Raw genomic sequence first — 24,504 nt, 5'->3', positions numbered from 1 at the left:
GTTCTGCTAGGCAAGAAGTTCTTGGTGTTACATTTATAAAGTTGGCTAGATGAACAAAATAGGCAAAAGTTTCTAAAGTGGGGAAAATGTACTCTCACATTATTAGGTAAACATGTTCAACTGCTTGTTAACACAAATATCTAATTAGCCAATCATGTGGCAGCAGCTTAATGCATGTAGACATGGTCAAGACGACCTGCTAAAGTTCAAACCAAGCATCAGAACAGGGAAAAGAGACACTGCTAATGACATGGTGTCATGTATATGTAGTGGAGATGAGGACCCAAATGCACACTCACAGACTGACAGAGTTAAACAAAAAATGAGCCATTTATTTGGACTGTTGACCAAAATACAAAAGATGAAACACAAAAATACAAAAGGGAACTAAAAAAGGCTACTTACAGAAACCTAAACTGGGAATAAACGCTAGGGAAAATGCCACTGAAGCTGGGAAACACAAGGCAAAAAACATCAACTGATGCTCTGCTGTATATATAGACGGCAACTACATATTTCTAAAAGGGTGACCGGGGGACTGGAAATAGAAAATAGAGGAAAACGAGACACAGCTAAACAGAATCAAAGCAGACGAGATAAAAGAAACAAAACTCTAGACAACAAACAAGGAACCACAACCTCCCAACAACAAACAGGAAGTGAGATAACTAAATGGGGAAAACACAGACATGACTGGACTAAATACAAGGGAAAAGACACAAGAGGATGAAACACTGGGAGAAGAGCTAAAGTCTAAAGCATGGATATCAAAAATAAGGCCCTGGGGCCAGAGTCAGCCTTCTGAAGACATTTGTTGCCATCAAAGATCATTTGATGCCTTTCTTTTTGTTAAATAAAAATGTATTTTATGCTTGAGTAAATAAAACACCCTCTAAAACACTGATATTCAGTTGTTACTGGACACATATATATTGAGTTCATCGAACTTGATTTGCTGAAACAGTCGCCTCCTGGAGCTGGGACTGCAGGTTCCACTTGAGCTTGTAAATATGGTTGGAAACCAAAATAATGATCTAAAATAGGCTAAACAGCTGGAAACACCTCACATTACACAAAGAAAACAGGAGATGATAACAATAATAATAATGCATTTATATTACCACACATATAATTAATGTATTTTTTTTTCAGTTTTCCTTCTATTTAGTGTCTTTGGCCTGATTTATAATAAAGCATTTCTGATAACTCTAATATGTTTTTATAGTTTTATTATCAAGGTGCTAATGTGGTCCAGATGCGCTTTCTGAGATTGCACAGTGGCACAGCTGTACAGAAGGTTACCTACTCCTGCCACCCAGGACACAGACTGGGCCCGGCCTACCGAGATGTCAAATTCCTCACTGACTCAAGGACACAAAGTTACCTCGGAGCAGTTCAAGATTGTGTGGTATGTAACAGAACTACTGAAAAATATCTTCCTATTTGACTTTTTTTCACCTCCTTTTTGCCAGATTTGCAAAAGGTTGGACAGATTAACTCAACATGGACAGGGTGTAGAAGGACATAAAGCTCTGTTAATCCAAGATAGTTTGGAAGGAATTCCCAAAGGCCCAAAATAAAAAAAATTTATTAAAACAAAAAATAAAATACTGTGTACTGTACTGAAGATCCTGAATGTTTTATATGTAAGTAAATGGCATGTGGTTTGTGGAGCTCAATGTGCAAAAAATACATACAGTTTTCAAAAATCAGGACTTGCTTATTAAACAAAGAAAAAAGAAGAAAAGTAGTTTCATGTAAAATGGCATAAATGTGTCAGTCTGCTATCAGTTTGTGACTGAATGGGGTCAAGTTGGCAATTAAATGCAATCTGTTTGTGAGAACACAGTGATTAACTGTGATGAATTGGCAAAAAATCTGTATCGATCTGCGTATTAGCTAATTAGATTTAAAGTACAGCCAAAGCATCACAGATTTGAGACAGAAATTCCAAAAAACCTTCACAAATAGGAGTTTGGTTACTGCAGTCGTACTGAAGCTGTATTTTTTGGTCCTGTTTATGCGTACATGTCATTCTGTCACTCTGTGTGTAAACACAATACCTTTAAAAGTTTTAAATAAATTCTGATACAACTTTATTCAAGTGTACAGTGGGGTCATCCGTTCAAAATTGGCTTACAATACAATTTCATTTATATAGCACATTTAAAAAACCACAGGTATGCCAAAGTGCTTCACAGAACGAGTTAGAGCAATAATAAATACAAATACAAATAAAATATACTAACAGGCGGGTGACATAACTAACCAATAATACACCAGGCATAAGGCCAAAGTGATAATAACGCTATATCAAGTATTTTAAAACTGTTTCTTACAGTCATTGTTTATATTGTCAACATGTAGGCGTATAGAGAATGATATATGAGGATTCTAAATATCGCAATATTTTATCATGACTTTGTTCTGTACATTACAATTACAGGTTATAATCATTTAAAAACACAACAGTTTGAATACATGTACAATGACCCTGAATAAGATTTACTTTGGGTTTTTTTTTTTTTTTAAAACAAAGTAAACTTCCTGATCAAAACCTTTTTTTCACTTAATATTTATGACTAAACATTTAAGTGAATTTTACTAAACAATTAAAAGAATGCTACAAATATAATATATTCACATAAATAAAAATAGTAAAAAAATATTTATATTCAAAATGATATCAGGTAATGGGTTTCAACTGGGAAGATAAGAAAAGGCTGCACTTTTTAATGCAATAAAAGTGCATTTCAATACTATTCCCTTAAAAGTAAATATTGGTCCGAGACTGAGCTGTGTGGGTGGGGGGTTGCACTCTCGCAGTTATGCTTGTTTCTTTGATCTTAACAGAGAGAGTTTATGTATGTATGTATACCATTTATGTATATTCAATTCAAGAGAAAGAGAAACTTATCTAAAGCTGATCTCTACTTAGGGTTTACTACTGTAAATGTTCAAATGTAATCTATTTTTGGTTCATCAGCCTGGAGAGGAGATGGAGTCTGGTCCTCGGGAGTCTGTGCTGGAGTTTGAGGACCTCCATCTCCTTCCTCTGAGAGACGTGGCACTAATGGGAGGAGGAAACGCGACATACCAGTTTGGCCTCACTGTTGGACCTGTGTGTTTCAGCTAGAGGTGGGAGAAAACTGTACCATCCCGGAAGACTCTCAGGTCCAGGACACAAACTCTCTTTAAATCATGGACAAGTGGAACCTTCCAGTCTGTGAAGTTTTTGCTTCTTTATCCTCTAGTGTTGGAGGATTTTATCCCTCAAGTTCAGTGACTTTGTATGACTGAATCTTTGAGGCCAATAGTGCCCCCAGGCTTTTTTTTCACGGAGAAGGCAATTTCGTTTACAGAGACATTAAATAATTTAAGTGTATGGTTTTTTTTTTGGTTTTTTTTTACAAGCATCCTTTATACAGTGTTTTGTTTTTTGTTATGCAGTTGTGCAGGGATAGTGTTACAGCTTGCTCACTGTATATATAAAACGTCAGACTGTCCTCACTGATGTCTATAACAATGTGTTCTTTACAGGGACACGGCTTCTGGTGTCCCATAGGCCTGTAAAGCTCTCACTGTAAATCCACTGTTCTAGTACTGTAAGTGAACCTAGGTGTCATTTTTCTCAAGGTGCTAATTTTATTCAAAAGACCACCATTTATTTAATACAAAAACCAATAGAAAGGGACAGTTATGTTACTTGATTTTACCTGTCTGTTGTCAACAAGACCAACTGTCTTCATCTCTTGAAATACAAATTATTGTTTATTGTTTTCAATGTTTAATGTTGCTATGTTTTTTTTTGTTTCCTTTCTTTAAATTTGTCTCAGGTATGACTACACATGTTGGCACTGAATCCGATGTTGCCACTCTGTTGTCCAGTTTTGTAGTTTGGCCTTTAAACCAAACCTAGAAAATCTTGATTTCAAACATTGGATAAATACACATAATCCAACAGTGATTTGCTAATGGTAAATGAAAACATAATATGTGATTGTCCACCCCTCATCTTGTAGCTAGAGATACTCACCAGAGAACTAAATGTGATGCAGCACGAGAAAAGACCAAGTATCATGGCTGTGCACAGAAACAGCCAAGAAACAACCAGACTTTCTAATATTTCCCATGTTTATGATCACTGCCTGCAAATATCTCTCAAAACAATATCTGTGAAATGCATTTTATTCAAGAGTTTAATATGCATAACTTTGCATATAAGCAACACACAGTTTTGGTCCACATGCTCATCCAGCAAAGCTCTCGGCTACAAGGGGGAAATCCTCACTCAGCACAGCCGTATGGGGTGAGTTGGCCAGCCAGCCAGTGAAATGTCATCTCTGTTGTGGGCAAAAGACCTGCAACTGACAAATAAAGGCTATCTCATCTCATCTCATCTCAAATGTGGCCCTTTAGCGATGCTGGTGGCTTTTCTGACTTGTGGCGGCAACGCTGTGTGGCTTGTGATCCATTGGCAGTCGCTACAAGTGACTGTTAATCTATTTGCATCATTACTGAAGTAGAATAATTTACAGAACGGATACAATTTCAAATAGAAAATAAAGATAGATAAATGTTTTTGGACGCTAATATAGAAGTTTTTAAATTTTAGGAAACCAAAACCTTAAAAATCTTGGACAAATGTGTATTTCTCCACAGCTGAAAATAGCTGGAAAAAAAGTAATTATTAACTCCAGATTCATTTGTGGTTGTGCATAGTATCATGGTGGCATAAAAATTGTAGCGCCCGTATGTCTCAGGTAATTCCTCAAAGTTTTTTTTCTAACAGAATTCCACTTCAGTTTAGAGAAAAGCATGATTGGTGTAATGACAGTTCTTCTTTTGGCTGCTTAGGTGTCACCCCAGTGGATCATCTTCCTCCATCTCTAGCTCTCCTGTCACAGCAACCCTCTGCATGTCCTCCTCCACTATATCCATGAACCTCCACTGAGGTCAACTTCTTTTCCTCCTGCCTTCAGGAGCATCTTCAACATCCTTTGTCCAGTGTCCCTCCTTTTCACATGTCCAAATCATCTCAGCCTCACCTCTCTAACTTTGTCTCCAAACCGCTCAACCTGAGCTATCTTTCTGATGTACTCATTTCTAATCACGTCCATCCCGGCAAAAATCTTAACATCCTCAAATCCTGAAATCTGCCTTCTGTCATCTGTCTTTCTGTCAGTGCCACCATCTCCAAACCATGCATCATAGGTTTCACTACCACGACCATTAAATTTTGAGAAGATGTTTCCGCATCCAATAACTAAGTAGATAATTAAGTAAATAAACAAATTAGTAGTACATTTTGAATTGGGTTACACCTTGGAAACCATACAGGAAAAAAAAAAACTAAATTGTCAGACAAAAGGGGGTAATAATCCAATACAGTTTACCATCACATAGACTGCATGCAATGAAAGCCTGCAAAGATATGACTGGTCAATGCAACTACAAGTGGAAACCAGAGCTTTCAGTACCAATCCCTTGGTACATTCTATATATTCATATAGAGATTACCAGCCGTATTAAAGTTAATACTGGTTTCCAGCTCCATATTTGTAATTCATGTGCTTTACGACAGCAGCTTTGCATGATTCACAGTTGGAAAAAAATCCTTATTTACCTGACACTGATCCTTTGTGCAGCCTCAAACAGACTGTTTTGATTCCTTTCCCTTTAAGCCAGCTTTGTTGTGATTGGCTGTCCCTTGCAAACAGAATGTTCTGACAGCAAGTGGGTGGGTCTTCAGTGCTCACATCCAGAGCTTTGACTCAAAAATGACCATATTAATATTTATTCTGTCTTTGACATCACAGATCCAGTATAAGTAAAAGAAAAACAAAACAAAACGTAATCTAAGCATTTACAGCTCTCTCTAACACGTAGACCTTTTTTCCTTTTTTTTTTTTAAGAAATTACCATTTAATTTAAAAAAATTTAATCCACACTAGGTCTAGAAATATCCTGATTATCTAACTTACTGTTTGAAAGAAATCTCCGTCCCGGGTCATCCGTGGATCGGGTTTTCCTCCGAGGCGTGGGCACCTATAAGCAGAGTTTTGTCTTTACCCTATAAGATTCAAAATTATTCAAAGTAACACTCAGGTATGCCGTTCAGCAGGTTAGTTACGACGTCGGGAGTAGCTTGGGAGAACAAGGAAACACAGACTGCTTCAGGTTGCCTTCCCAAACCAACTCAAAGGTTTATTCATCATACAACAGTTTATATAGAGGAAAAAGGTTCGTGTGTCAGCAGATTCTCAGTTCAAACCGGTACAGACCAAATAAGGAAACGTCTTCCTGCCTTGTGAGCAAAGAAGTATCCTGTGTGTAGTTTATCAGTTCAGCTACAATTTATGATCATCCCAGCGAAATACACTCCTAGACATAGAATACAGAGTTCTTTCATTAGTGAATTCTGAAACAAACCACCTGGCCTTTAACAAGCCTTTTTCTAAGAGATAAAGAAGGGAGGATGGGAGTAAGGAAGTGGTCTCTGTGGTATTTTCGACCTTGAGGTACCAGCCTGTGATTCTTACACATTAATTCTTGGGTCACAGAGAAAGAGAAAAACAACTAGTAAATGGGCCTTATTGAGTAACAGTTTTCCTGTATAATATCACTATAAAACAATATCCTGTAAATGCTACCATGGTATCAAAATATCACAACACTGTTTTCCTCCATTTTCTTTAATGTCTTGGACAAAAAACTGCTGGAATCTGACAATCTGTCACATTTTAAATAAATGTTTCATATCCTTCTCCCCCACACATGTAGTCCTACATCAGAGTTTTTACCCTTTTAACATGGGAAATGTGACATTCAACAATGTGAGAAGTGTTATGCAAACCAAAAAGTGAGACTAAACACATATAACCAGTAGTAGAGTAGTACCCTGACCCTGCTAAGATTCTTTGACTCACTGTTAAACAAAATTACCCACTTAGCTTTGAGAAATTTCTGTTTACCTGAATTTATTCCTTATTCAGTCTGCAAAGTGCTTGGGTCCAGTGGCAGGAGGAAAATCTCATAGCTACTCTACAGAATTTGTGCTTGTGTCCCAGAGTCGGTCAGCTGTGAGTGATGAGCAGTGTGCTGCAAAGTGTGCACGGAGAGTAAGATGTCAGGGAGTTGGTGGTGAGAGCCCAAACAACATCAGTCCAACTGGAGAACTAAAAAAAACATCATTCTCAAACCAAAGTCTGCCGGGAACCAGAGAGCCAGAAGTCAACCAGATGAATTACAATTAAACATCTCAGTCACATTTGTTTCATTCTGGCTTTGTGTTAAATATGTAATATTTTCTTTTTTGTATTTAGATTTTATAATAGCATTTTATATGATTGCCTTAGCTGGCTGAGACTGATCATTCTTACTTTGCTTGTTTTGTAAAATTATCACTCTTAAAAATATGAAACAAAATGCTGGGCATCTAACTTGTGTGATCCCTCCATCAACTTGTTCAAAGTGTGTCAGCTGAATTAAAAAAAATACATATACATAACCAAATATTGTCTCAGTTCAATTTTATTATTGTAAGTTTTGGAATTATTTGGTCAGTGAAAACCATCCAACATATTTTGAGTGTTTTTGATGAAACTAAGGTAGGAAGCTATAATTCTTTGATATATGAGAGTGTTAGAGGACTTACTAAACAAACGTATCTGACTTGACAGCATTAAAAAAGTGAAATTAAATGTTTAATAATTTTTGTGCTCAACCAAACAGTTGATTTGTCACTTTGTGGTGCTAATCCTAACATAACCTAAATGTTATTAAAATTGATTATTTGCCATAAAATCAGCCCACTGGACCCATTTTATTTATCCATTGCTGTTGATAAATTACATGTTAGCACAGCAAGAATATGCTGAAATAATTTCCTCAGTAAGTAATTTTTGTAACTTTCCGAGTTAATATTAGTAAATATGGTAAAAATCAAGAGTAACATGTGGAAATCAAAAATATCACAACTAATTACCGTTTGACCAAATTATAGTAGCTGGTAAATTAATATTATTAAGCTGTCAAAATTATAATTTCATGTTTAACTAGTACTATATGGACGCTAAGCAGTTAAAAGTCACATGCTCCTGTGGCAGATTTGTGAGCGGAGTCTCATGATATCATCCACCTTCAACCACAGTGTGTTTGAGGTCATGGTTTCATATGAAGCCAACGGGGCTGGCACTCTCCACCAGTATATTGCTAACAAACTAGATGAGTGGGGCTTTAAATTGTTCTGCCAAGCAAGTTCATCTGGCATCATCCACGACTTGCTGCTGTATCAAGGGGGATCTACATTCTTCAATGCTCCCCTCAGTGAAAAGGAACAGAAGCTACCTCTAAGGGGCCAAAGTTGTAGAAATCACTATGCAAACCCATAAAAGAAACTGAGGTCTTCACAAGTTTCAGCTTGGTCCAGAACTTGCACATGTCCTTGGGTGTCAGGTGCATTGGTACTGTATGACCAAACTGCACCGGTGGAGCTCCCCTGATGGCAGACAAAGACCTGATGAAGAAGGGCCATGGAGCCTGTGATTACAGGTCTGATGAAGGTCTGATTGCAGTAAAATGCCTCTTTCATTGGTCAAACGGTGGAGCAAAGAGTCCAATGCAAAGCTCACCATTTGATGCCCATCACTCATCCCTGTATATAATTAGCATATGGGAGGAACTGAGCTTTCTGATATGCTATAACACCTGTATAAGACAAGTTATAAGTCACAAGTTAAGGAGATGGCATATGCCACTGTTCGGATACATCCTTGACTTGAATTCCTGGTCTACAAGAGGGACTGTGCCCTAGTGGACCAGAAACCGATGGCTCTCAAAAGGTTTGTGCCTGGCTGTGTCTGAACCAAGTTAACAAGCCAGCATCTACAGTTGGACAACCATGATTCAGCTCTCCATGACCACAGAATAAATGCTACACCCTAAGACCCCAACGACCAAAACCAGTAGATGTTCTTGATTTGCACAGTTTTTGTTTTGTTTTTTTAAAAACAAAAATTATTTTGCACAGTAGCATTCAATCAGAAGTAGCCTGAATGTGAGTATTTTGTGCTGCTGCACATTTTTCACAGTTGCAGATTTAAAAAAAATATGTATTTTGTTGTTTGATATAATACTTTCCTTTGATGGAATGAATACTTTAAAAACTATAGGGTCTATTGAAAAAAAATTTGATTGTGGTTATTACTCACCCAAGTCAATAAGAAATGTAAACAAAAAAAATTGTTCCATTGCTCTTTTCTTAGTGTGGACCTTAAAGGGTTAAAATTTCAAGTTATGGCCTTGTAACTCAAACTCCAAAGTGAGACAATAACTTGAAATTTCAAGTTAATAAATTGAAAAATTCAGAGAAAGATCATACTGGATAAGGCATTGCACTTTAAGTCACAGAAAATTAAATATACAAAACAAGTTCACAAAAAATAAAGAAAAAGATATTATAAATATCTCAAAATCAAGGTCTCTATCATGAAAACTGCTCATAAAACTGACAGTAACAGATGAGCAGTGGCATGTGAAATAATTTCTTTTTATTATTTTAGAATGTATATAGTGGATGCGTTCATATAATGTGGTACTGAAGTTCCCCTGCTTTATTTATTTCTTAATAAATGATTAAATTTGGAGTCATTTTTTAGAAGATCTAATTATGACACTGACATTTTTCGAATGTAAATCAAACGTAACTAAAACGGAAGTTTGTTTCCGCCACTGAATTACTAAATAAACAAACTTCAGGGTTGTACTGTTTAAACTAAATACATTTCTAAAACGATGTTACTAAAAATACTACAGAATGTGTTCAATGGAAAAAAAAAAAAAAAGCTAAAATAAAGTTAAATGATGACCTGAAGCATAAAGCCAAATTCGTTAAGACACCGGGTTGTTACGGGTTAATTCAAACACTCTCAGATCACGTGCGCACATCACATGACCTACCTCGTCAGAGCTTGTCAGGTCTTTTCCGTATCTCCCTCTGCTTTCCTATCTCTTAACTTCAACCGTATTTCCTCCAGTTTATTTTGCTTGACATTTCATGTGGCAGCGGGTCTTATTGTGTGTTGCTCGAACACAGGACTGCGCTGCATGTTTGTTAACCTGCGTCTTGAATAAAATTTCGCTCCATTCAGAAACGACCCGAAGAGCCACAGCTAGCCTCTGGTAGCACGCTAGCAGCTGTTCAGTTTTGGGGATAATAGCGTCGCTGTGAGGCAGCCAACCAGGCACAAAGGTGAGAGGGAAGCAGCTGAGTGTTTGACTTCTGACTTGGACTCTGTGGTGTTATTTGCACAGCGTGACAGCGATGTGAGAAAAACTGAATTAACGTCGAGTCTTTTACGCTTTAGCTAGCATGGTGTTAAAAGGAAAAAGATGACTCGTACTGCCGTACACACGCTTACTTGCATCTTGATGATTGTCCTTAAAAGAATTACAGAGCATGTTAAAGTTTGGGTTTTTAAAATCCAGAGTTTTTATACTGCTTCCCAAAACATCACCAAGGAGCATGCACACACTACATCTCTTATGTGGGGGTGTATTTGTGCTGACACTGTCAGCACAAATAGAACTTATTTTATTGTTTATGAGTCCATCAGAAGAAGCAGCATAGTAAAAGGCTTGCATGTCAGGTGTACAAAAGCTGTCATGAAGCTGACTAATCTAATGTAAGCCAGCATGCTTACAGTTCTTACAATTGCAATGTGAAAGAATGTGTAAGGGAAAAAATGCTGAAATTGATGGATTTTACATTTACATTCCACATTATTTCAGGGAATAGTCCTAACTTCGTGTGTTCTTCATTTCTTAGGGCAGGTTCTATGACATACGACCATCAACCCCGATCAGAGGATGTACCCGCCTTCCAGAAAGGACTTCATCTCTCTGACACTCAGTGACCCACACAGTCAGAACTACAACAATGGCAAACACCGAAGGCAGTCCTGCTGGAGAGTGAGTAGTCCTGTAATTTGATATACAGAGCTCGGCTGACGAATGAACGTGAAGTTTCTTAAAGATTTTAGAAACATGAAACAGGAATGCACGTATAATTATCTAAAACGGTGCCACCTAAAGAGGATTTTTAGGGCATAGGACTAGGAGTGACTTGGAGGCTGGAGTCGGCACTAAAAACTGGAATGAGAGGGTTAGAAAAGATAGTAAAGGCAAATAGCTAAAAATGTCAAAGTGGTTGAACTAGGCTTAAAAACACACACACACACACACACACACACACACACACACACACACACACACACACACACACACACACCCAAAGGGAAAAGGAGAACCAGGTGCTGATAGTACACTGCAGAAAGTCTCAGACTGTCTTAGCGACATACATTGCTGGATGTCTCTGAACTTTCTCAAACTAAATCATGACAAAACCGACATTAATTAATCTTCGGTAAGCAGGACTCTATTAGTCTCATAAGAAACAATTTGGGCCCATTATCAGCTAATGTACATCCCCATGTAAAAAATCTTGGTTTCATTTTTGATTCCACTCTCAAGCTGGACAAGCAAATGAATTCAGTTGTTTGTGGCAGTTTTTTCCAACTCAGGAGCATTTCTAAACTCAAAAATATCCTGTCATCTAAAGACCTGGAAACTGTTATCCATGCTTTCATATCGTCACGTCTTGACTATTGTAACTCTCTCTATTTAGGCATTTGTCACTCAAGCCTGCAACTTGTTCAAAATGCAGCCACAAGGCTCCTGACGGGTACTAGAAAGAGAGAGAATATTACCCCAGTACTCGCATCTCTACGTTGACTACCAGTTAAACATAGAATCGATTTTAAGGTTTTACTATTTGTTTTTAAAGCTCTCCATGTTTTGGCTCCAGGTTACATTTCAAATTCAAATTTTATTTGTCACACACACACAACCATACACAGTATGACATGGGGGTGAAATGCTTGTAGCTGTGCAATGCCCGACCATTAAATGAAGTTAACTTAGAAATTTACAGTAAAAAATGTGCAAATAGCAGAAAGAGATTATAAAGATTATAAATAATAGGAAATGTGTGGTGGTGCGTGTGGTGATGTGATGTGTGTCCAGTCTTATAGTGATGTGTGTGGGAGAGTCCAGTGCTACACCTGGTTCAGGCCCCGAATAGCCTGGGGGAAGAAGCTCCTCCTCATTCTCTCTGTTTTGGCCTTAAGGGAGCGGAAGCGCTTCCCAGACCTCAACAGTGAGAAGAGTCCATTGTTGGGATGGGAGAGGTCCATCATAATCTTCCTAGCTTTGGACTTGCACCGCTTGGTGTAGATGGACAGCAGGTCAGGGAGCTCTGCGTTCGGCTGAGCGCACCACTCTTTGCAGATCTTGTCTGTCCTGCTTGGTGCTGTTCCCAAACCAGATGCAGATGTTTGCCGTCAGGACGCTCTCGATGGTGAGGAGTAGAAGTTCTTGAGCACCTTCAGTGGCAGATGGAAGTCTCTAAGTCTTCTGAGGAAGAAGAGACGCTGACGGGCTTTCTTAACCAGGGTGTTGATGTGACAGGACCATGACAGGTCCTGAGTGATGTGGACACCCAGGTATCGGAAACTGTCCACTCTCTCCACTGGCGTGCCACTGATGATGAGGGGTTTGTAATTCCTCGCCTGCTTTGTAGTGAAGTTCACGATCAGCTCCTTAGTCTTGCTGATGTTTAGGAGGAGGTTATTCTCCTGACACCAGGTCTCCAGGTTCCTAATCTCCTCCAGGTAGGCCGTCTCGATGTTGTCGGAGATCAGGCCCACAACAGCAGTGTCGTCAGCAAACTTGACAATGGAGGTGGTGTCGGATGTGGCTACACAGTCATAAGTGTACAGTGAGTACAGCAGGGGGCTTAAAACACAGCCCTGAGGCACTCCAGTGCTGAGTGAGATGGAGGGGGAGACTTGTTTTCCCACCCTCACTGATTGGGGTCTGTCTGTGAGGAAGTTGAGGATCCACTGACACAGTGATGAGCTGAGTCCTAGATCCGTCAACTTGGTGAAAAGCTTAGAGGGAATTATTGTGTTGAATGCTGAACTGTAGTCCACGAACAGCATCCTAACATAATTCCCTCTGCCAGTGTCCAGGTGACTCAGGGATGTGTGGAGCAGGTGAGATATGGCATCGTCTGTGGAACGATTAGTCCGGTAAGCAAACTGAAGTGAGTCGATGGTGGCAGGAAGTGAACAATTTCAGATCTTCTTAGCCTGCACTTACCCACTCGATCTCTGCGCTCCTCCAGTCAGATGGTTTTATCAGTTCCACGCTCCCAGCTCAAATCTAGAGGTGACAGGGCTTTCTCCATTGCTGCCCCGAGACTCTGGAATAGTCTTCCCCTCTTCATAAAATCCTCTTCATCCTTGAAGTCTTTAAATCGAATCTCAAGACCTACTTATTTTCCAAGGCTTTCGGATCTCTTTGATATCTTTTTTTTTTATTCTGTCTATTTGGTCTCTTATCTTATTGGATGATGTTGTATGTGTATATACGTTATGTTCACATATGTGTGCTTGTGTGAATGTGTACAGTTTTGTAGATGTATGTGCATATTTGCATGTACATTATATGCTATATACTCTTACATGTCTTACAATTCTTTTTAAAATGTTTTCTTTCTATTTAAATTCTTTTATTATATTATCCCTCTGTTCAGCACTTTGGCCGACACTTGATGTCTTTTAAATGTGCTATATAAATAAAGATGACTTGACTTTCAAACTAAAATGATGAAGCTGAGACATGTACAGTGATTTGTCAATCAGGAACAGATTGGAAATTGTTAAATATACATCGAGTTAAAGAAGCTACACAGGTTAGTTGCTTGTGCTGGCAACAACACGTCAGGCCACACGCTTAAAAGAAATATCAGTATATGGAAATAATTTATTTGTGCTTTGATAACCAAAGTGTTCAGTAATCCTTTTAAGTGTTTGTGAATCATGTTTTGTGACTAGAGTTACAATACCAGCTTTTAATAGTTCAAAGCACTTTAGAGTTTTAGGACTAGTGTGTTAGACAGCAGTACACACCGTCATCATCATCAAAACTCCAAACAAGTAAACCTTTTATGTGAACTAGTGCAGTGCCCTTTCAGGTAGAGTTGAGTTCAGGCCATGTTGTTTTTTGTAGCCTCAATTTTCTCCTAAATGCATCAAACGCAGGCAGTCATTTTGTAAAGAGGGCAGATGTAATGATACTTGATGGCTGTGTGCTGTTTTGTGTATGTGTGATATTGTGCAGAATCACTTATCTAAACAACATAAGTAATGATCTCCCAGAAAACTACAGACTCAAGATAAAGAAAATAATAATGGTAACCTAAAAAATAATTTAAATAAAGAATATAAATAGAAACATAAACCAAAAGTATTGATGTGTTTTCTTGGCCTGTGGGGTGTACTACAAAGGAAGTTTAACAGATCTGGGCTTTCCTTGCTTTAACTGATTTAACAAAACCTAAAACCCCATTCGATAATTTGCTCCGTTAATTTGGGTTTTCAGCTTCAGGGTCTGTGTGTGCACACATAAAAGTCAATCTGTCATACATCATGTGACACTTCTGACGCACAAAAAGATCCCTGCGAATGCCGCCTCCTCCAATCACAGACGTTAACGAATGATGATGATAAAATGCATCACAATCTACAGAGAACATAACAGTAAACAATAAACTTAGATTAATAGTATTTTCTGGAGCTTCTTGTGATTTGACAGCAATTAAAAAAACATTTTAATTCAAGTTAATGGTTTTATTTCTGAATATGCTCTTGGCACTGCTGCTTACTTACAAGTTGATGGCTGTAAGTTCTCAGACTTTAACGGTTTAAAGGTTACTGTCTCATAGCTTAATAAAGGAGACGTGGTTTAGCTTGTTGGCAGATCAAAGTGAAACTGACTTTACTGACTGAACAGATAGTGAATGGCATTTGGTGACTACAGGCAAATAACCACTAGCTACATGAAGTGGGCAGGGCATGAGATTAGTTTCTGGTGAATCACTGAACTACCAGTGTGCATGCAGGATTAAGCTGGTTGATGTATGGTAGTAGTAAAAACTTTAGGGGGTTACCGAGGCAACTGGCACCTGGAACATTTGGACATTTGGAGTGAACTTCAAAACAATGTGCAGTGAGTGAATCGCTTCCAGTGTGGGAATTTGATGCACAGTTTACACCGCTGCAACTTTGCAGGTTCATTCATCATATTAGCAAGGTAGATGGCTTAACAGATTGGCAAACACAAAATGTATTTGCCCTGCAGATAATCTGTAAACCTACTGCACTTAAAACATGTAAATAAATGATTTGGCTAAAAGGCGGCCAGATAATTCTTAAACCAAAATTCTGAACATAACTTGCTCCGACCAGGTTATATGTTCATCATAAGTTGCCCCAATAATTTAGCCTGGTAAAAAGAAAGAGAACCACTTGTGTGATGCATAAAACTCAGACTTTAAGATCCAGATAGATTGCCAAGTCGTTAATCTTGCTTTGTAGGAACCACAAATGCTGAGCCTATTGCACGCAGATAATCACAAAGCTAGGAAATGAGACACGGGTGGAATAAGGAGAAAAGATGAAGACAAGAAGTCGCAGGCAATACACAAAGCCCAGTTATTAAAATAAAAGGGGCGTTAGAAACAAGGAAGGACAGGGAACTAACATTTAGGCAAACCAGAGGGAGATGACAACAAGGAAACAATTGGAATACTGGGAAAATATGAACGTGGAAACACAAGAATGAATGTTAGTAAAATACAAACGGCGATTAAAAGACAACAAATACACAGTCCCACTAGTGGAGCAAGCAGCAGCCAGTGGAGGGAAAACACTGGTAGCTGACATCAGCTTTGAACCAAAGTATGAGAAATGCTCATCCAAATTAACTTGAATGCCACACCGCACTTACTCTGGTAAACAGCTTTTAAATTTGAAGTTGAACGGATGTAGATATGTGTTTTGTTATTTGTGTTCCTGTTACTGGGTGGGAACGTGTTTGATAAACTGAGTGAGCGAAACACCATTAACAAACTTGTATCAAATATTGACATAAAGCAGTTGTGTTCATTCACTTGGAGCATTTTCTGTGATGCTGTGATATATATAATACAACCAGAGGTGGTAATGAGTTGCTCTGTTCTTCAGCTGTAAGCATTAGACTATTTGGTTACAAGTCTGACTGGATTGATTATCTCTGTTTTTATGACCTGTTTTTGTAACAAATCGATTCCCAGGGCTTCAGTTTTCCTTTCTTACGCCTCCTTTGTTGTGGAGCAGCCTGAACTTTAAACCTCTTCAGATAAAAGCATCCCCTGAGCACATAATGTGTCCGATCACTCCAGCGAGATCAAATAGATATTGGTCCCATCACTTTGTCTCTTTTGTCTCCCAGAACATTTTCTTTAATCTTGTTTTCTTTACTTTTGCTCTCATCCTTGTGCGTTTAATCTGTGAGGGTCCTCATCTTCTTTGTCAAGTTTAGTACTCGCAAGGATATTATGCTGTGCATATTCAGTGTCTCAATACTCTTCTTTGCTCTTCCTCAGGGGGGTTGACAGTCACAGTGCTGCTTTGCTAAAAGGTTTCTTTCATCCTTGTACAACTTGTCCTACAACCTTCTCACAATGAGACTGCCTTGGTTCTTAGTGAATTAATGGATGACATCCATTTCTCAGCTTTAAATAGAAAAGCTGTGAATCAGATGTTGTTCGTTAAGCACTACTTTGTTTCCTCTGCAGGTTGATACAAGCTCAGGAATATCACATCCTGTTTGTGATGTATTTTATCTCACACTCATAGGACAAACAAACCATGCAGGCAGAACAGGAGACCAGAACAGTAGCTAGGACATGGTGTCCTGGGTGGAAAGTGGTGCTTTTTCTTTTTAAAGAGGTAAAGTCATTTGCTGCTAAGAAATTGTAGTCCTCATGCTCCTCAGATGGCTCCATTTCCCAAGTAGCAAATTTGTTCTTCCAGCTTCAGTGTCTTCATGTTCTTTTAAGTTGTAAGGTGGAAGCAACAGTACACGCCAGTCGAGAGAGGCTGAATTGTGCAGATAAACAATGATAACGGTTTTCAGTATGTAGCTGCTTTGTAGTTAGGTCCATAAGTTTTTAGACAATGACACATCGCAGTTTATTTTAATTCAAACAGCTGAAGTGCAGGATTTCAACTTGAATTCAAGATATTTCACTGTTTAAATCTCTGCAGAAAAATGGCTGTAATTAAATTTCTTGCCGTCAGCAAAATATTTACATTCAAATGACGTGGTTTCATGGTTTGCTAACAAGAATGCCAAAATTTTCTCTGACTGTTTGAGTTGTTGTTTTGACTTGAAGGTTGTGTTCATGTGAATTTTCTGATTACTCTAACAGCACATAAGTGTAGCTGTTGCCTACAGTTGGAGCTTCTCCTCTTGACATAATCGGGGCATAATTACCATCAAATCACTTTTAAACACAATGGTTGTGGCATAATCGGTGCTGCATTTGCATATAAAACACTCGCTCAAAGACAGAGTTAAAAGCAACAGAAGGTTTCTAACCCATTTCCCTCGCACTCTGCACTGTTGCTCTCCTGAGGCACAGAGACAAGTCCTAATTTAAATTGTCAAATTTACACCAAAACACCAAAGATGGTGGTAGAAGTATCACTTCCAGAGGAAATCAAGAAACTGTATTTTAAAACAAAATTTGGGGGCAATGCCAACAAATGTGTCACACTTCAAAATAAATAAAGAAATGAATAATAATCAAATTGTCACCATTGATTCGATATAAAATAAGCTATAAGATAAGCTATGCTTCATTTGTCTTAAAAGTTGGAAATTACTGTTACAGTAGCCAAACTGTATAAATATATAAATAAATATAATATTTTTATATTGTTATTTGTTGTAACTTCTGCTGCACTTTGGCCTGGTCGCTCTTTGAAAAGAGATTTTAAACTCAATTAGACTTTTACCTGGATAAATAAAGGAAAATTAATGAAATAAAATAGAATGACTCAATAAAATGCATTACTGAAAAATTGTCCCTGATGGTGGAAGCCATTGACACTGTTTCCTCCTGTTTTTTTGTTTGTTTTGTGTGTTTTCCCACTAGTTTTCCATTTAGCTAGGTTTTGTGTCACATGAGGCGAAACCTGGAACCTGAAGAAGATCTGATGTGTTTAAAGTGTTCCTTCAATTTTTTGCTGTATATAATTTCAATATGAAAAACCCCCCAAATATATCTCAGTCATTTAAAAACTATGCAAAAGAAAGGAACACACACACACACACACACTCTATTAAAATTGCAACAAAAACAAAACTGGATATAATACAAAAATAATACAAAAACAGCTTCACAGAATTAAAAGTAAAATAGCTCTGGAAGAAAAATTTTAATTTAAATAAGACTTCAAAATAACTATCCAGAAGCATTTCAAGATGACTGCTGACAAATTGAACCCTTGAGATCCATATACACTCATAGGAATCTGCAAATGCAAATGATTTTTCCCAACATATCTGCTTCATTTTAAACAGTGTTCGACTTGGCCTCAACATTCAGTTCTCCAATCAATGTCCGCTTTTATTTTGCCATAATGCACAGAATCAATTTTGCATTCAGTTTTTAACAGCCTTAGTTGCTGTTATTGAATGCTATAAAAAGGATTGTGATAATCTGGTAAAAGAAATTCTACAGATGCCCAGATCATAAGCAAAAATGCTTCTGTAATAAACGCTGTGTGATTACTTTCCTTCACTTTTTAACTGCACGGTTGGCTCTCGTAAATGGAATTAATTTTGTCCTCTGAACTGGAAAGGCAAATGACTGCTCTTATCGACTAATCTGTAATGTTTTAGTTCAGCAGTATGTCATCTGACATTTCTTCTATAAAACCTGTTCTTAAAGAAGCAGGGACTGTCGACTTGTACCTGTGGATCGTCAAATTTAATGACAGTTTATGGTTCCTGAGAAAACCGTTCTCTGCAAATCATGTTCCTCTGAGGAGCTCAATGCTTGCTTCTCACACTGCACAAGGGACTTCAATAAGTGCTCTGCCCTTGTTTCAATCATAGTGGGTGTTTTTCCTACATTTCTAAAAGCACACGTAACAGGTGGGAAGCAGTGAATTTCATACTTTTCCTCCTCTCTCTCTGCAGATGAGGTCATTGAATGACTGGCTTTTGTTCATTGTGTTATATGAACTTTGAGAAGGGTAGGGTAGTTTAACATCAATCTCCTGCTATTAGAGCACTGAATTAAATTTTCTCAGAAAAAAGCTTAAGAGGGTACAAAAAGCCATAAATTGCATTTACAGAGGTCTTAAATTTATTCCCCGGTTTGCTGGAGGGGTATCTCATTGCAGACTGTCAGGAACGGATTTTGCGCTGATTTTATAGTTGTACATGAATTTGGAATTGGTCAATCCATCCATTTAAGCTATGTTATGTAAAGGTGTTAATTCATGCTTAATAATGCTTTCTTTTTTAATGTATGTTAAACTGGTTCATCCTCTAATTGAAAAGAGCCGTTTTAGCTCCCTTCCTTTTAGCCAGTTTTCTTCTGATTGGTTGCCCCTCGTAAATAGAAGTTTTAAATGGCACGTGGGTCTGTGCTGTAGACCTTATGTGAAACTCTGGCTGTATTTAAGATGACAGTTTGTCATGGTAAGAGAAAATAAGGGAAAATGATAGGTCTCCTTTGAGAACTGGTTGTGTGTGACAAATATGTAAGAGACTAAGAAATCTGGTAGGGAACAAGTCATGGCACTATAGGTGTGTAAATGAGCATAATGGTTGTCTGTCTCCATATGATGAACGATTGATCTGCTCAGGATGAATCCTGCCTCTCTTCCAGTGTTGCCACAATAGGATTCCATTTCTATGAATGTTTTTATCCCATAGGTTTGGAGCATTTGACTCCAGCACTATAGAAGTGCAACTTATTCTGTGTTTGAAAAGTGAAGTGCCTTGAATCTGCATTCTTCCTGATGACCAGTAGGGGGCGTCTCTTTTCAAAAAGATCTCTAGTTGGATGGAAATTAAAAGGAAAATGACAGTAACAGTTGAAGGCTCTTGTCTGTGGGCTTAGTAAACACTTTCTGGGTGAGTTTATGGCCTTAGTCGCTAGTTGTAGGTTAATGCAACATGGTGTTTTTGTAAATTTTGGTTTCCATTACAGTTCAAAGGGGGAGGATGCACAGGGATTTACCATGTTATCGACAAGTAGCAGTGAGCCTTGGTTTCTCAGTTTTCCCCTACCCTTGCTTATCACATCGAGTTTCAACACAACAACATGTTGCCATCAGAAATGTTCAACTTGAGGCTTCACAACTAAACTTAAGTAACCAATTCGTGATGTCATGGAAGTATCAGCCATATTTTATGTACGGTCTGTTCTCTGACTGCAGATCTGAACGTCACAGTTTGGCCAAAAAGTATAAAACTGAATCATGAGTCTCCTGGTGATTTCAAACACTGCTTTCAGTGCACAATTTTTGGACTGTTAGGCTGAACAGAATATCCTCATTATGTTGAAATGAAAATGCCTCCTGAGGCCATGGCTCATACAATGGTTCAATGCTTTCATGATGTTGCACAGGTGTTAATTAGAGCAGAGTGGTGCCAGGGTGCCTGTTGCCTTCTCTCCTCAGAGACGCTGGTTTTCTCACTCCCTCTGCTTTGCAGGGTTTAGCTGGTTAGATGAGAAATTTGAAAATGTACTTGCACCAAGCGGAAAGAGATGTGGAGTTTATACAGGGTAAGAAGACTATCATGCCTCCTTCTTTTACGCTCCTACTTTTTTTTTTTTTTTTGGAAAAGGAGCCTAAACAGATTTGTTGGGGAGAAATTACAACCTCCTTTGAGACATCTGTGATTGAAATTCAGAGCTGTTAGACGTGTTCCAGTTTAGCTAGCACTGTTTATCTGCCCACAGAAATGGAAGCAGCTGTCTCGGCTCCAGCGAAGCCTCATCCTGTTCCTGCTGGCTCTGCTGCTCATATTGGGACTGCTCTCCTACAGCAGCATCACAGAACATTGGAGAGGTAAACACTTCCCTCTCCATGCTAAGCTAACATCACATACACAGAGACAAAAGTCTGTTATTAATTTTAATGGTCTTACTTTTTATGTAGCTAAATGGTTATTTGGATTGGGTGTTTGCCATGTTTACAGTGATTAAAAAAATTACAACTCCAGGACACAGTGATCATAGTTTATAATTAAAATATTTAGCAATAGCTCTACAATGTAGTTTACTGGGCTACCATCATGACGGCCTTCTTTTCTTATGTGTGCATGTGCTTGTGTAGGTTTGTCTGACCAGGAGGACTGGCTGGAGTTGAATGACAGAGAATTAAAGGCCATTCCTCCAGGTGTGAAGCCAGTGTTGGGTCAGGCTGCAGGTAAAGCTCCAGATCCGGTGGGGGGACCTCATTTGCAGCTAACTGTTGTTCCAGATGCTGCAGGAGAAGCCAGAGGACCAAATATCCCCATATTGGTTAAGCCGCCAGTTAAGGTTAGAGTTGTATTTGTACTTCTTTATTTTGGAAGCATCAGTTAAAACTGCGGTAGGTAAAAATAAATAAAACAAACAAACAAAACAACAAAAAAAACCTGAAAAGAATATGGGGAAATTAAAAAAAAAAAAAAAACAGGTCTTCATGCCTGAGGTATTCAGTGCTGGCTTTCAGCTTTTGAAACTTGGCGTTTGAACCTTGCTCTGGTCTAAAAACACCTGTGGATGTCTCTTGGATATCTAGTAACACTTACCCAGCTTTAACACTTGTAATATTTTTTTTTTTTCTTTGTAGAATTATTTTTTTTCTGTGTAATTATTGTTTATTGTGCTTACTCATTTATGACCTCTATAAGCCCTTTCTCGCTGATTTCATAATCCCAATTTTCTGTTTCAGTAAATATTTAATGCAATGTGATGTTTAATTTGAAAATTGTGGTGCTTTTTTTATAGTTAAATGGACTATAAAGCAGGGTGTTCTTGTTGCTATTCTATGAGCATGCAGTGTGCTTAGTTTCTCAGATCCTTTTCTCATTCCGTATCAAAACACCAAAATGCTCCTCTTCAAAATTAGGGTTTGGCTATATACATCTGTTGTGTATTATACAGGTCCTTCTCAAAAAATTTGCATATTGTGATAAAGTTCATTATTTTCTGTAATGTACTGATAAACATTAGACTTTCATATATTTTAGATTCATTACACACAACTGAAGTAGTTCAAGCCTTGCTCATGAAAACCCAAAATTCCTATCTCAAAAAATTAGCATATCATGAAAAAGTTCTCTAAACAAGCTATTAACCTAATCATCTGAATCAACGAATAAACACCTGCAAAAGATTCCCGAGGCTTTTAAAAACTCCCAGCCTGGTTCATTACTAGGGATGGGTACCGGTGTCCGGTGCCATGATGGCACCGGTTCTGACATAAATGGTAGTAACCAGACCGAAAAGCAGCGCACATTTCGGTGCTTTATTTCGGTGCTTTTTTTTTCCTGAGCTGTGATACACTTCTAGCCAATCATTTTACGTTTCCGAGGATAGTAGGCGGGTCCAGGTACGTACGTTCTTTTAGAGCAGAGCTACAGATTAAAAATGTCCAAGGCGAAGTGGTCAAAAGTCTGGCTGTACTTCACAGCAAAATATGCAAACTCAGCAGCCTGCAACAAGTGCTTTAAGCTGATACTGTGATACTGTCAAAGGAGGAAACACCTCAAATCCGATGAAACACCTGGCGATGTATAGCGTTTTTTTTAAAAGCCCAGAAATGCGCCGTATTTGATAGCTTGTTGCGAGACCTCACACCAAGCACATCTACTGCGGGTGGGTTGCCTGTTATGCAACATCCCCCAAAAACACGACGAGGAGAGTCCTGGCCCCTAGCCCTGCCAGTGTAGCAGACATGATGACGGATGATGGTGGCAGCAGCAGCCGTTCTTCTCTGCGTGTGAAGCTTAATGTTGTTCATGTGTAATTTACGTTGAGTAGGCTAACCACGTTATTACATTAAGGCAGGTAAGGTGAACTAGCAAACATCATCATAGCTACATGCGGCTGTCTTCTTGTTTGATGGCAGATACTCCCTTCACCCTGGCTAAAAAGGCTAAAATGACCAAAGAAAAAGTGGAAAACAGTTAAACATGAGAGGTTTTGGACAAAGTTTGTTTTTTTCCATTGTTTAAGCACTGCTTCCAGCCAAGAGTGATACCATATATGCCCCATAGCTGCAGAAAAGGCTAACATTGTTATCTTTTTACAAAAAACAGCTGAACATGAGAGGTTTTTGGACCAAAAATGTGTTCTCCATTCTTTAAGCACCGGTTTGAGCACCGTTTAAGCATCGGCACCGTTTCAAAAGTACCGATTTGGCATCGGTATCGGATAAAACCTAAACGATACCCATCCCTATTCATTACTCAAAACCGCAATCATGGGTAAGACTGCCTACCTGACTGCTGCCCAGAAGGCCATCATTGACACCCTCAAGCAAGAGGGTAAGACACAGAAAGAAATTTCTGAACGAATAGGCTGTTCCCAGAGTGCTGTATCAAGGCACCTCAGTGGGAAGTCTGTGGGAAGGAAAAAGTGTGGCAGAAAACGCTGCACAACTAGAAGAGGTGACCAGACCCTGAGGAAGATTGTGGAGAAGGACCGATTCCAGACCTTGGGGGACCTGCGGAAGCAGTGGACTGAGTCTGGAGTAGAAACATCCAGAGCCACCGTGTACAGGCATGACCTGGGAAATGGGCTACAGGTGCCGCATTCCCCAGGTCAAGCCACTTTTGAACCAGAAACAGCAGCAAAAGCACATGACCTGGGCTACAGAGAAGCAGCACTGGACTGTTGCTCAGTGGTCCAAAGTACTTTTTTCAGATGAAAGCAACTTCTGCATGTCATTCGGAAATCAAGGTGCCAGAGTGTGGAGGAAGATTGGGGAGAGGGAAATGCCAAAATGCCTGAAGTCCAGTGTCAAGTACCCACAGTCAGTGATGGTCTGGGGTGCCATGTCAGCTGCTGGTGTTGGTCACTGTGTTTTATCAAGGGCAGGGTCAATGCAGCTAGCTATCAGGAGATTTTGGAGCACTTCATGCTTCCATCTGCTGAAAAGCTTTATGGAGATGAAGATTTCATTTTTCAGCACGACCTGGCACCTGCTCACAGTGCCAAAACCACTGGTAAATGGTTTACTGACCATGGTATTACTGTGCTCAATTGGCCTGCCCACTCTCCTGACCTGAACCCCATTGAGAATCTGTGGAATATTGTGAAGAGAAAGTTAAGAGACGCAAGACCCAATACTCTGGATGAGCTTAAGGCCGCTATCGAAGCATCCTGGGCCTCCATAACACCTCAGCAGTGCCACAGGCTGATTGCCTCCATGCCACGCCGCATTGAAACAGTCATTTTCTGCAAAAGGATTCCCAAGTACCGATATATGCACAGTGCACAGATATATGCACAGTTATGCACTCAATACCAAGTAGTGAGTG

The 24,504-nt window shown here is 38.9% G+C and overlaps 2 protein-coding genes across 4 annotated transcripts in view; both read left to right on the top strand.

The window, feature by feature from the left end:
* LOC308383877 (uncharacterized protein) overlaps positions 1-7,482 on the top strand; it is a 119,483-nt gene extending 112,001 nt beyond the window's left edge. For all 3 annotated transcript variants that reach the window (XM_080862060.1, XM_080862059.1, XM_080862061.1), the window contains 2 exons: positions 1,226-1,408; positions 2,987-7,482. In XM_080862060.1, the coding sequence (XP_080718186.1) occupies positions 1,226-1,408; positions 2,987-3,136 (333 nt within the window). In that variant the 3' untranslated portion in view covers positions 3,137-7,482. The remainder of the gene's footprint in view (positions 1-1,225; positions 1,409-2,986) is intronic.
* A 2,483-nt stretch (positions 7,483-9,965) lies between these two features.
* man1b1a (mannosidase, alpha, class 1B, member 1a) overlaps positions 9,966-24,504 on the top strand; it is a 29,950-nt gene continuing 15,411 nt past the window's right edge. Inside the window, exons 1-4 of the mRNA XM_080876054.1 lie at positions 9,966-10,252; positions 10,829-10,971; positions 20,933-21,041; positions 21,309-21,514. Coding sequence (XP_080732180.1) covers positions 10,870-10,971; positions 20,933-21,041; positions 21,309-21,514 — 417 coding nt within the window. The 5' untranslated portion in view covers positions 9,966-10,252; positions 10,829-10,869. The remainder of the gene's footprint in view (positions 10,253-10,828; positions 10,972-20,932; positions 21,042-21,308; positions 21,515-24,504) is intronic.

Source organism: Rhamphochromis sp. 'chilingali', assembly GCF_963969265.1.
Source record: "Rhamphochromis sp. 'chilingali' genome assembly, chromosome: 2".
Taxonomy (NCBI): domain Eukaryota; kingdom Metazoa; phylum Chordata; class Actinopteri; order Cichliformes; family Cichlidae; genus Rhamphochromis; species Rhamphochromis sp. 'chilingali'.
This window is presented reverse-complemented; position numbering and strand designations above follow the sequence as displayed.